A 13,037-nucleotide genomic window follows, 5' to 3' on the forward strand; every position below is an offset into this window, starting at 1 on the left:
TTGGTGGAGAGGTACTTAGGCGACAGTGGGATCCCTGAACTATCCCACTCTGAAGTGTCAGATCTTACATGAGTCCAAACATAGATGAACCTGGGAACCATGTCAAATTACATAAGTACTGCCTTGAGGTCAAGGACAACCGGGTACCTGGACTCCGGATTCTGGCCCTTTCTTGTCAAGTTTCGAGACTCAATGGAGATTCGAGATTGTATACGCGAAAGCAATGTTTGCTTGGCACATACCATAACCCGTGCTACTCGCATGAGGGTTCGGTTTGCCGACTCATTCTTTTTCGTTCAAGCCGCGCCTGGAAAAAAAAACGTAGTCTCTTCACCAGCCGCCGTGCATGACGAGTACTTGGTGGGAATAATGAACGTCAGATAAGGCATATTGTACCCTGGCAATGGTCACTCCTTCGTGGTGTATGACTAACTGGTCACGCGTCTACCAGGAATATCGTGAAGGTACCGATGAAAAGGTCACCCGCCAAGGGCCGCCCTGCCTATACTGTATTTGTTTGACGCTGGCTCGCTATTACTTCATTGGCTTATCAGACGCTGGAAGCCTGCCAATCCATCGTGATGAAAAGGCCAAGAAGCGCATTGATGGGCGGCCAAGGTTGTCAAAGAGTTGACCGTTATCGCAGGCTCCCTACCCTCATAAAAGTCGTCATTGGGCCTGATCTCACTGCTCTCTTCATCGCCTACCATCATTTCCTTGCCACTGATCTACTACTATGTCGTATCACACCTCAGAAGATCGCAAGCATGTAGACCAACGACGGTACCTATTTTCTACCCTACCATCATTGACTTGTGATTTAAGTTGCATAGCACCAGGAAACCCGAAGACGCTATCCCAAAGGTTCGCAAGACTAAGGATACAGACAACGTGGATTCCGAAGAGGAGTTTGATCCTAAGGAATATCTAGACAGCCCCTCCAACTATGACAGGTACGAATCTATCCCTCCTTGGGTCGAAAGCAATATTGGCTGCAAAGACACTAATCGTCTATCAGGTTCACAAGTCGTGGACCGCAGGATGACCATCTGAAACGAATCCCGCAGTCATCGAAGCCGCAACAATCTCAGAACTGGTCAAATCCTCCTAGTCAACATCAAGGCACGAGGTATGTTTGCATCAGACCAAACGATCCGTACGTTGAAAGGGTGTGCAGTAGGCAGCCACATCGTCAAGCCGATCCTGCCCGCTACTCTTATGGACAACACGCACCTGCACAACATGCTTCCTCACAACATGCTTCCTCACAACATGCTTCTTCACAACGTCCCCCCGCACACCACTCTCCTGTACAGTATGATCCTGCGCAATATTCTTCCCCACAACATGCTTCCTCACAACGTCCCCCCGCACACCACTCTTCTGTACAGTATGATCCTGCGCAATATTCTTCCGCGCAACATTCTTCCGCGCAACGTCCCCCCACACACCACTCCCATGCACAGCACGCCCCTGCGCAAGTTCTTCCCGCACACCACTCTCCTGCCCACCACTCTTCCGCGCAACATTCTCCAGCACAGCGTCCCCCCACACACCACTCTCCTGCACAGTACGCACCCACACAACATTCCCCCGCACACCACTCTCCTGCACAGTACGCACCCACACAACATGCTTCCGCACACCACTCTCCTGCACAGTACGCCCCCGCGCAACAAGCCCCCGCCCACCACTCTCCTGCGCAGTACGCCCCTATGCAACATGCCCCCGCACACCACTCCTCTGCACAGTATCCCCCTGCGCAGTACCCCCCTGCACATTACCCCCCTGCACACTACCCTCCTGCACACTACCCACCAACTCAACCAGGGCGAAGGTGAAGAATGGTTCGGGATTTGGGGCTCATCATTCGTACTGCGACTCTTCATGTGTCAGATGTACCATTAGCATATGCGTTCTACTTATCTCAAACATGTACAACATAAGAAAGGTGGTACATTGATTAGTACTTATCCTGCCCGACTTGAAGGCTTCATGTGTTCCTTGAGGATTTTAAGAAGTTCATTCCACATTCAATACAGTGCGGTGTTCGTCTTCCAGTGTCCGACGTTCAGGTGGCACCAACAATGCCATTTATGTAAATGACCTTTAGGAATATTTGCTCGAATGATCACTCACATATATGGTCGAGGTTCTAATGCCGATAATCACCGGGTTGACATTTGCCGCGGGGGGTGCACCCGGCACAGGTGCATATGCACTAATATAGACAAGTCACTGGGATCATTGGCCTCCTTCAGTTGCGCTTATGGTAATAGGAACGAAGTTCATTTGATACTATCTCTCGATCGAGAATGCATAGAATTTCCTATATTTGGTTGGAAGGTATTGTAGCTGCAGTGCTGGCCCCTGGGACCTAGTGGTTCAAAAATTCGTTCGTGACTTCACGGTGCCAATCAACACATATGTAGATGCACAGGATAGCACTGTACATTGACACACCGCGGTCCTTGTATGCTCGCTTCTTTCTCTCATCGTCTGGTCATTTGCTCAGAGCCTCAGACAGCAGTAAGTACTGTAGCATTTTTCTCAGACTCTTGAACAAGATTCAATACTGTAATGGCTAAAGTACTAGCAACTTATCACTCTTGCTACCTATCGTACGGTGGTTCTGTCCAAACGCGCTCAAGGGGACATCACAAGGTACTTATCTAAATAGCTGAACTTTAATGTCTTATCGAGGCGCTTACCCCGGACTTTTAATTGTTCCCCACAGCAGGTATGGCAATGCCTGGCAGGGCGCTAGTTGATACACAGGTAAGTAGAAAAAGAGCGCTTTCTTATCCGACGCCCATTCCAGTGCAAGAGATACCATTCAACCAGCTCGTCTTTGCTGTGTGTCAGATACATCTTTTGCCATATAACTGGCTTGAAACTCCTCTATCGTGACTTGTGAAACAACAATGACTTCAGAATCATACCCAAAAGATCTTCGACTTCAGAATCAAGGGTGAGCCAAATTGAATTCTCCTGTATGCGTCGATCACATTATTCATTTCCTCCAGAACCTTGCGAAATGATCCAGATGACTCCGATCTTTCGGATGAAGAAGAATTTGCTCCAGAGCCTAGAGGACTCAATCCAGGGTCCCATGACTGGGTTCGTTCATTTTAATACAACTAGTTAAAAGCGGCGCCCGATCTCAAACTTGGCGAATAGCTTTGCTGAGCGCGGGCCACAAGACCACCAACATGTTCGTGTCCCTGCCAAAAATGAGAAAAAAAGACAAAGACAAGGACAAGGACAAGAATCCACCCCCCAAGGATAATAAGATCAAGTACGTGCGAATATTGTAAGCGATTGTCACGCCCCATAATGACACATCTTAAAGGCATGGCAAGACCAACCAACCACCTCGCAACCCCAACCCAGACAAGTACAAATGATACATCAATAACTTGTCCCCCAAAGTCATATACCATTTCTGATGTTGCATTCGTGCTTCACGAAAGACTGGTATCTGGGGGGTTCTGTCGATCGAATATGTAGTTAGATACGATGTTCCATGTCTCAGTTCTCATCTAATCCAAATTGAAGCTATGTTTGACAAAACCAATTTCTCTCACAGCCATAAAACAGATGTCTGAATTGGAAAGTTGTAATGACAATGGAGTATGCAGTGCTGATGTTCTGCAAACGAAGCTATTGTTCAATGAAGCCTTCATAACTGCAGGCCTAGGTCGTGTTTTCAGCGTGGTGTTCTACCAGCGCAGTTGGTGCTGGGCAGAAGTAGACAGTGGCGCATGGGCTGGGAGACACAATCAGCCATTTGTAGACCCCTGGGGGGACGTCGGAGACTGCCTTCAGATCAACCACAGATCAACCTGTCATTTGACAGAACATGCCAACCCAAGGTTCGCACAGCTAGGAACACCATAGATGGACAAGTGGAGTTGCTCCACTCAACATCTAGGTGAAATTCCAAGACTGGAAACCCACTACTAATATCCTGCGGTAGAGGGTTCAAAAGATGACGACCGAATTGACAATCCAGGAATGAATGAACTCCGCGAGTGATTGACTGGACCTCTTACGCAGAGGCATTAGGGAACTGTCTTTACTAGTCTCTTGCGCCAGAAAATCCATTGGTGCACGAAGCTCCGCAATGTTGTCATATATGGGCCAATGTCATCACAAATTCCATAGCAGAAAACGCACCAATTGGATATTTGCTCCGCCTAACAACTGACAACGGGCAGATGTTCAATCCAGAACTTAGGTTCCATTTCTATGATAGAAATCATCCATGTAAGTAGAACAGCCCAGTTCAGTTGTCCGGACTCTTCAGCATGAGGATGCTTCTGTGTGGCAAGATACACTTGGACCTTCCATACAACAGCCTCTAGGGAACATGTAATATACTGAGAAGGCCTCGGAGTCTTTGATTCAACCGCTAAAAAAATTTGTACGAGCCAGGCAGCTGATGTCAATTTAAAAATCCGTATCGGTGAAAAATATTATCTGAAATGAGGCAGTTAGCTCAGTAAGACTCCTGCCACAATGTCTCAAACCTTTCGAAAGAGAACATTGCTTGTTATATACCAAAAACAACGTGCTATCTCCTGCGAGATACAGGCGTCCACGATCGAGGTTCATCGGATCCCTTCGATGCCTCTGCCCAAGGATCCCGTGTTTGGGATTTTGGTCTTTGATCAGATTCTTGAGGTTCCAGCTTTTGATCCATAGGCACGTTCTGCGACGCCGACGGAGACTGCGCTTCAATTTCAGAATTGTGGCTGGGGGGCACAGCTACCCGTCCCCTATCGGCACTTTCTGTCTGATACTTCGCTTCAAGGATGGCTGCATTTATCTTAACTCGTTGTTGACGTGCTAGATCCGCCTGCAACTCCTGTGTAATTTCACGTAAACGTGTCAGCATGAGGATAGTTTCTATCACGTTAGATGAGTGTGCCAACCTCGATGGTGGGCGGAATAGGCCTAGTATGCGTCAGCCATGCTGACCATTGTACTGTATACGATAAAAAAGAGAAGGTGGTATCAGAAAGAACGTAACGCCTGAATGCACAGACCTGGGAGGCGCCTTCCGCTGGCAACGTATGCCCACATATCTTCATTCTTTCTGTACTTCACCGTTCGTTTAGAACGTCCTTCATACATAAACAGCCACTTCATAAACGGGGAACATAATAGCGGTTCCATGACAATCGCACCTTTGTCAGTATTTGGACATTCAAAGTATTTGTTTCCTAAATTATCGGATCAAAAGACACAGGACAACGATATGTATTATGGGCGGAACATACCTTCCAAGTCTTTTCCAACAAAATATGACTATGAGGATCCGTTAATAGCAGAATTTAGATCGTGTTCGGCTGGTATCACATACTGGCTTCAATATTCGTTCCCACAAACGCCTCACAATTGACATGGTACCCCGTGCCGGCTGCGAGGAAGGAGGAATGAAATTTTTGAAACAGTTTTACAGCCTCAATTGAGAGGTCTGACTCTGACGCCTACTGTACTTCGCCGAACGGAACAAATCGTCTCGTTTGCCGTTGCTCCGATGTTGAACTAGTGCGCCACGGAGATTAAATATAAGAAGATCGGAGTGTGTATCAGTCAGCTTTTTATTTTCGGCAACCAAAGTTGCCGCGACGAGCGCTACTATCTGTGGCCCAGAGTTGCAAAACTTTTCGATGTTCGCGTGATAGCTCAACAACAACACAACATTTAAGCGACAACAGGGGGACGTAGGATTCAGTTCAGGCTTCAGCGCTATGTAAAACACATTTGCAAATTTTGTTGAGGCTACGTTGCCAGAGAGAAGCCGGCGTGAACGGTGTTTGAGCACAGGGTTGCAAAATTTCTCACCTGCATAGAATTGATCATGTCACACTGTGTCATACTGCCGTTTTTACTCTCCGACGCCGTCAAGTGTTGATTGAATGAAGTAGGGCGTTGGATGCCGAGCGGAGCTTGATGACTCCGACCACCAAATCACTCCTGTCACGCCCTGTGTCTCGACAGTACAACATTTGTGTCGCACAACACAGCTCGGTTTTTGTGTCGGAAAAAATTAGAGCAGTGTTAGAAGGTAGTGAGGAATCATGCGTAAAATTCCTGATTTTTTTTGGTCGATGCGATGGCTTCCCTGTGATGGATTGGCGTGGAAAGTACACTTTCTGAGCAGTGTTTTACTCCCACAAGCACTTCTCGTCCATTTTTTGTGAAATAAAAAATACAAACAGTGAGCTATGCATTGATCATCCTTCAGAATCATTGTGCAAAGAAAATGAGCGAAAGATGAGTGTGCTACATCGCATTTTGCAACTCTGGGCCAAAGATAGTACGTATAAGCTAGGGTTGAGCTAGGGAGTTTCGAGTGATCCGAGGACTACATGGCCAAAAACCACCAGCTCCAAAGTACAGCTCGACCAAAAAAAAATCGAGCCATGGAAATGCATTGCATTACTTCTACAAGGGGAAAGAAATTCTCAATAATCTCCAAGACCCTCGTCGTCATCTAAATCCCCCTCCTGGATTTCCTTTGCGAGCTCTTTCTCCCTTTCCCGTGCATCCTGCGCAGCAGCAAGCTCCTTCCGGTGTGCATTGAGAGGGTAGCGCATTGCCTGCAAGATCCAAGTATGAGATATGAAAGAGTTTCCAACTGAGAAAATTTTACCTTGACGCTCTCATTGTGCAAATCCAAGCAATACCCAATTCGTCTGCCAAACACCTCGCTAACCTCGGGGCCATAACCATTCTTCTGGCCACCGCATTCCATCCAACCTTTCTCATGGACGATTCTTCCCTCAATGACGCCGTCTCGAATAGCCTTACCCACAATATACTCCGCGTCTTCCTCGGAATCGAGGTGGAGTTTTAAGCATATATCACGCAAAGAAATCCTCGAGTACGATAGAGAAAGTCTCCGAATACCGGTCTTGATCACGTTCTGCCGGAGCCGGACAATCAGGGTGTAGGTTTTGTCAGCCTCGAACTGCGCCGCGTGTTTATTCAAGGTAGTCTGAAACTCCGATAGGGAGCCTGTCCGGACGGCTATTGAAATACGTCAGCGGTATTACTTTTGACGGCTAAAAATGTTCCTACCCTTCACGATATCGAAATAAGCACTCAAAGCTTTTTCTAACACAGGGTGTCGGAACAGACCGCGGTCCGGAATATCACCCATTAAAAGTTCAACGATCACAAAAAGCTTGTGCACGGCCTGGTAGAACCCTGGCGCGGTCTTTGCAGTCGGGGCGCGACGAATAGCCTGTTGCAGGTTTGTGTGCGCCGCAGTATAATTCAGTTGTACCGCTTTAATGCGACCAAGGGAATAGTGGTAACGGGCATACTGCGGGTTGCTCGCCGATGTGGGGAAACTGGTTTTGGACACTAGTTTGTCAGCCTGGTCGTAAAGGTTATAGTGTAGATAACCCCGCAGCAGGCGATTGATCAGCGACGCTTGCGTGTCATCGTCGTGGCGAAGGGACGCAGTGCGTTGCGCAGCGAGGAACATTCTGGAAAGTTGATAAGTTTGGAGCCTGCTAAATTTGCATAGATCTGAACACACGGGCGGGCATCTGCCAGTTCTCCACCGAGTTCGTATGATCGCTCCACGGCAAACCATATTTTGGCAGCTATTGGATCCATACTTCTGCGATTCATGGACTGCATTTTGTCGACAGTTTCGTGAGAGAGCTCGATTGATTTGGAGTATGTGTCTTTCGAGGAGTGGAGATGATGAATGATGAGGAGGCGCAGATAGATCTCAACTTCTGGTACAGGATCAGAAGCTGGCTTCGATGGAGGCAGAGGAGTAGAAGCATTTGTCTCTGATGTTATAGGAGCGGTATCAATCTCCATAGACTGTGCTGCGGGAGGAGTAGGAGGGAGCCATGATAGAATAGAATCCTTGACAGCAGAGTCTGCACAAGGTTGAGCATCTGAGCAGAAGGTGTGGATACACCACACACCTTTGGGATAATTCTCTTCGATGGCGTCACGCAAAACCTTGTCATTTATGCGCTTTCGCAACCCAGTAAGTGAACGTAATACACGGTAGGTGAACCGGGGTTCGACGTCGGTGATCGCGCGTTCGATGAGCGCGATGTTGGCCTTGATCTCCTGCGTAGACGTCGGTGGTGCGGGCCTGGGTTCTTCCTTCTTGTCATCCTTCTTTTCGTCCTTCTGGTCTGTGGCCTTCACCATCTCGACGTCGGGCATGATGGGAGGAATATGATGTTTGGATAATTGCGCGACGGTGACGCGTACTGCTGCTAGTCTTCTGCACGTGGCTGTGACTGGGGGTCGATTGGGGGGTTATTGGATTTTAGATTAGCGAAGTTAACGTGGACTCCATAGCTCAGTGGTAGAGCATACGATTGCAGATCGTGCGGTCCCGTGTTCGAACCACGGTGGGGTCTCTTTTTTTTCATTAGCCCGCGATTTCTTTTATTCTTAGAGCGTACGACAATAGTCATAGAATGAAATTGTTTGCCAAAGTACACTTCAAAACGTTGAGATGTAAAGCTGGCTGGGCTACTTGTTTAATTACGCTGTTGTATTAGGATCATGTATTATTATGAATAGATGATAAGCTTATGTATTAGTAGTTAACGCTTGAAGACACGTCACCCAAACTGGGACCACACACTTTGACCAAAACCATGGTATGGCGATTCTCTTGGCTGCTCCTTGCAGCGACTGTCCAAGCTGCCTCTCTGTCTCTTCAATCTCCTCGTTTCACAATTAGCGCATCGGATGCTACCCAGCTGCGTTCGGACACGTATGTACTAAACACGATCCTGTCGCAGTAGCACTCATGTACCACATAGGCTGTCCCTTACCAAAAGACCAGAGCCTCTGACTCTCAGTGCGACAGATACCCTCAAGCTTACATTCCAAATAACAGAGAGCAACGAGGGTAAAGGTGTCCAACCGCACCAAACGTTCCTACGATTCTATGACAAGGTGTCAGGCGAGGAGGGCATCCAACCTGTTAGGGTAACTCCTGGAGGAAAGGCCAAGTTTGAACTGGTGTGTTTCGTTAGTTCCGCTGTCGTAAGACACTTTCGACTTATCACTATATTAGAACATGGCCCGCCCACCTGCGTCCATCCCCCCAACTACGCACAATCCCCTTGAGGTCTCGCTCATCCTGGGCTCCTTCGTACACGAACCTGCAAAATACGATCTCTTCGACCTCTACATACCTGCCTCCCAAACGCCCGCCGAACACCCGGATGAAGTCTCATTCCACGTCCTCCCCGTCATCCAGCACACCTTCCGCCCCGATCAAAAATCACCTCCTCAGTTTATCTCTGCCGTGTTTGCGGCGGTTGTACTGTCCCCTTGGCTCGTGTTGATTGGACTGGTGCGTTTTTGCGCTGTCACATCACTTGTTAGCTGACGAACTGCGTTTCAACAGTGGAGTCAAATTGGCGTCAAGGTTCCCAACCTCTTCTCTCTTAGCATCATGCCCTTCACCGCCCTCCTTGGCGCCTTTGAGGTGCTACTTGTCTGGTACTGGGTAGATCTCAAGCTGGGTCAAGTGCTTCTATACGGGGGTATCCTTACCGTTCCAACCGTTTTCGCTGGTAAGCAGGCTCTGTACGCGACTGGAGAGTGGAGAGCTGGTCGGAAATGAAGGTGCTTGTGACTTTGTACTGTCTCGACCCCAGATACCTGTTCTGGCTTCGCCCTTATCATATTATTAAAATGGAATGTGACCCACCAGCAGGGTATGGCAAATCTAGCATTGTGAGACCAAGTAGGCAAGTGGAGATATCAACAGCTAGGAATAGGCAACGCATGAAGGCGTTCTATTGCCTCTCGTTCTCGAATCTGGCAGTGGTATCAACACGATAACGGTGTTCAAGACCAGATTGCAGACTTTTTATTATCAACTTCACAGGTCATGGAACTCCAGACATGATAGTTCTCGATCAGGCAAACCTCGATGGTTCCATTTGCCATCTGCTCTCGAAAGTCTCGGACCTTGGAGGTCTACACTTGATGACGGTCATGGGGCATTAGCCAAGACCCGATGTGCCACGTTGGCCAAGACTCTATCGTGACATATGTGCAACAAACGTTATATCAAATCATGATTCATTGTTCATCGCTCAGAGATGAAAGTATTTCCGCAAGTCGATTTCATCGCGTCGTCGCCTAGGACTTGATGTGATATTTTTGCACAGGAAAACACAGATATCGAGCCGACGTCAAGACGTTGCGCGCTCGTACTCCTTTTGGTTAAGCTCGTATCCTCGTCTATCCCCGAGTCGTCTCTCCATCGGACCTCTCGGACTCTTTAGGATGGTTTCGATTCCAACAAGTTCCAGGAGCGGCAACAACGGGGGAGGACGTGCATGCGTCTTAAGTATGGCTGCCTGTCAACACAAGGAAAGGAGGTCAGCCATCACTCCTACAATCCCGGTTATTTCATATTCATATTGAGCAGTCTCGAGCAGCCGTGACCCGTCACGTGACAATATTCACGTCGCGCGCGGCGTGATGACGGCCAATAACACCAGCGACTCGATCGGTGGGGTCGCGTCACATGCCAAGCTTCCAAGTCTTGCCAAGCTTGTGCTGCGTACGCCGGGCTACAGTGTAGCTAAAGAGACCGGGGTGGTCGGACTTTTTAACATTTGCGAATCGAGTAAGCTCTCCAAGAGTCATGACGTGGACAGGTGCTCGACACTCCTCGTCAAGTCAGGTCACGTCCGAGTTGTGGGGCGAAATTCAACACACAACCTGTCATTTGAAACATTCAAGGGATATACGCTTACGAATTTTCAAATGAAAGAAGAAGCAGACTAGCACTCGCATCAGATCATGTACGGCACCCAGTTATATTGTCCGACATCGCGGCCATATATAAATACATAATCTGTGTTAGAGGGTTTCTTGGTTCTAGTTAAGACTTAAAAGTCGCGTTTTTACCGCTTGCTCTCTCATCCGCGCCTCTTTGGCCTCGAGCTTTAGCATGGTTAACACCACTACTACAGCAGGCCTCATCGGTGTCGTTCTTCTGGCTCGTCACGGCGACAGAACAGAGTACTACCAAGACCCAAACACGTTCAACGCTACTCAAGCATACATAACTCCTCTTGGATCGGTGATTTTTCATTATTACACGGCACAATGTTGAATCATTGCTCATGGTGATTGTTTAGCAACAAGAATACGAACTCGGGCGCTTCCTTCGTGACACATACCTCAACCCTGATTCGCCATCGTTCATCCAGAACATCAGCACTGACGTGGTGAATATCGATCAGCTGGCAGTCCGCGCAGATGCTGGTGGAGGAAATGTTATCCTGGACTCCGCGTATGCTCTGCTTCAGGGTCTATATCCGCCCACAAAGAAGTCAGAAATGACCTTGGGGAATGGGCAAACGGTTCTCTCTCCTCTTGGAGGATACCAATATATTCCAGGCGAGTTGACCTACAGTCAAGGCTGCTCCTTCATTCTCTGACTAGTTCACTGTAGTGCAATCTTTGGAGTTTTGGCAAGCTCCGTCTCTTACGAGCTGGATGGATTGCGAGGTATGAAAAATGTGGTTTCTTTTGTGGTCGCCTCATAACGCCCGGGGACAGTATTTCCAACTCCACCTAGGACGACTTTACGCTGCATCTGCGTTCAAAAATATGTCCACCAAAGCCGAGCCTTTCCTGACTGCACTGAAACCTTACTTGGGGAGCGTCGATAACAACTTGACGAACATAGTATGTTATTCCATCGTGTTTTTGTAATTAAAAATTGACTTGATTATGCAGTGGAATGTAAGGGGGTTGATTTGAATGATTTGACACCGAGTTCAATATCATCTCGCAGATATATGACCATGTGAACGTCCAGTACACCCACAACAAGACTTATTACGAAACCCTGCCTGCAACTTTCCTGGAGCAAGCTCGCTATTATGCTAATTGGGTTCAAAACAATGTCTTCACTGATACTGTGCAGAATAGCGTCGGCAATAGTCAGTTCATATTCAATATGAAATTGCGCTTTACTAACATTGGGCAGTTGCCATTCGCACTCTTCTCCCGGAGATCTACTGGGCCTTAGGTAACATGACCCAGCCTTCTAACAAAGTCAAGATTTCTATTCAGGAAGTCGATTACAAGCCATTCATGGGTCTATTCAACGTGACAAACGCTACCGTGACTGATCCTGACATCGCCGGTATCGGTCAGTATTAACATTGTATGAGTTTAGGATCGCAAATTGATACCAATTCACAGTTGACTATGCTTCCGTTGTTGCATTCGAGCTGTCGCAGAACTCGCAAGGTCAACATGAGGTCAGCTTGAAGTTTAAAAACGGCACTCAAGACAGCGAGTTCCGTCAGCTCAAAATGTTTGGCAACACGAGCATCACCCTCGACAGTTTCATTCACCAACTTGCTGTGAGTCGTTCTTTACAGCACGTGCGTGTGATCTCTCGCTCATAGCTTCATTTAGTGGATCACAATCAATTCTACTATCAACTGGTGCTTTTCGTGCAATCAGACTGTCCTGCGCGGATGCTCTGTCTTTAACTATAGTGAAGATCCCTTCTTGCACCCGGGCACCTAGATGTCTTCAAGCTATCTGATGTCTTTTGATTTACTGTGATTCAATTGAATTGTTTTTGTGACTCAGTGTCAGAGTGAGAAAAGACGCGGAATCGACAACCACAACGACTATCAAAACAGACGACGTTAGTGAAACCGTAGATATCTACAAACATTTGAGTTGTACCTATCAAAACAGACGAGCGCAAGACTAAAGAAAGGAAAGGAGAAAATGTGGCGCATACTATACTAATAGGGAAACCAAAAAGGAAACTGAAATCCGTTCATGACACCAGTGTTCTGCCGGTCACTGACCACAGTGTTCATTCAGTGAACGCAAAGGGTGGGAAAGTCACTGACCGTCGGCAACATTCACCTGACTGTGAATTTGTAGGGTGCCATGAGTCCTCGTTGTCCTTATGTAGAAACGTAATGATCACAGATGATAGTAAGCGCAGTGCTTATTACTATCATGCATTGTAA

General features: G+C 47.7%; 5 protein-coding genes and 1 non-coding gene across 6 annotated transcripts; 4 read left to right on the forward strand and 2 right to left on the reverse strand.

Moving 5' to 3' along the window:
- The first annotated feature begins 560 nt into the window (after positions 1-560).
- On the forward strand, positions 561-1,984 carry EDB91DRAFT_409770 (uncharacterized protein). Its single transcript, XM_041327165.1, has 3 exons — positions 561-783; positions 834-953; positions 1,019-1,984. Exons 1-3 carry the CDS (start codon positions 737-739, stop codon positions 1,839-1,841), a joined length of 990 nt encoding a protein of 329 aa, XP_041182972.1. The 5' UTR covers positions 561-736; the 3' UTR covers positions 1,842-1,984.
- A 2,237-nt stretch (positions 1,985-4,221) lies between these two features.
- EDB91DRAFT_409925 (uncharacterized protein) lies at positions 4,222-5,537 on the reverse strand. The gene is made up of 6 exons (XM_041327166.1): positions 5,369-5,537; positions 5,286-5,313; positions 5,193-5,228; positions 5,052-5,129; positions 4,938-4,990; positions 4,222-4,870 (listed from the first exon to the last, which is right to left on the reverse strand). Exons 1-6 carry the CDS (start codon positions 5,408-5,410, stop codon positions 4,577-4,579), a joined length of 531 nt encoding a protein of 176 aa, XP_041182973.1. The 5' UTR covers positions 5,411-5,537; the 3' UTR covers positions 4,222-4,576.
- A 734-nt stretch (positions 5,538-6,271) lies between these two features.
- Positions 6,272-8,278, reverse strand: EDB91DRAFT_1333068 (PCI domain-containing protein). Its single transcript, XM_041325417.1, has 5 exons — positions 7,962-8,278; positions 7,559-7,913; positions 7,093-7,505; positions 6,665-7,041; positions 6,272-6,611 (listed from the first exon to the last, which is right to left on the reverse strand). Exons 1-5 carry the CDS (start codon positions 8,209-8,211, stop codon positions 6,477-6,479), a joined length of 1,530 nt encoding a protein of 509 aa, XP_041182974.1. The 5' UTR covers positions 8,212-8,278; the 3' UTR covers positions 6,272-6,476.
- Positions 8,279-8,339: 61 nt separating this feature from the next.
- On the forward strand, positions 8,340-8,411 carry EDB91DRAFT_t22. The gene has a single exon. It is a non-coding gene; the product is annotated as a tRNA-Cys (tRNA).
- Positions 8,412-8,654: 243 nt separating this feature from the next.
- EDB91DRAFT_1242623 (Oligosaccharyltransferase subunit Ribophorin II-domain-containing protein) lies at positions 8,655-9,634 on the forward strand (the record flags this gene model as incomplete). The annotated part of the gene is made up of 4 exons (XM_041322211.1): positions 8,655-8,773; positions 8,823-9,024; positions 9,080-9,361; positions 9,416-9,634. The coding sequence occupies 4 exons, from the start codon at positions 8,655-8,657 to the stop codon at positions 9,632-9,634; spliced, it is 822 nt and encodes a 273-aa protein (XP_041182975.1).
- Positions 9,635-10,860: 1,226 nt separating this feature from the next.
- Positions 10,861-12,576, forward strand: EDB91DRAFT_1286012 (histidine phosphatase superfamily; the record flags this gene model as incomplete). Its single annotated transcript, XM_041324798.1, has 9 exons — positions 10,861-11,110; positions 11,169-11,445; positions 11,486-11,541; positions 11,593-11,721; positions 11,773-11,778; positions 11,831-11,978; positions 12,026-12,190; positions 12,244-12,407; positions 12,463-12,576. The coding sequence occupies exons 1-9, from the start codon at positions 10,979-10,981 to the stop codon at positions 12,574-12,576; spliced, it is 1,191 nt and encodes a 396-aa protein (XP_041182976.1). The 5' UTR covers positions 10,861-10,978.
- Positions 12,577-13,037: the final 461 nt, after the last annotated feature.

This window comes from Suillus paluster, assembly GCF_016628075.1.
Source record: "Suillus paluster strain FC165 chromosome Unknown EDB91scaffold_3, whole genome shotgun sequence".
Classification (NCBI taxonomy): domain Eukaryota; kingdom Fungi; phylum Basidiomycota; class Agaricomycetes; order Boletales; family Suillaceae; genus Suillus; species Suillus paluster.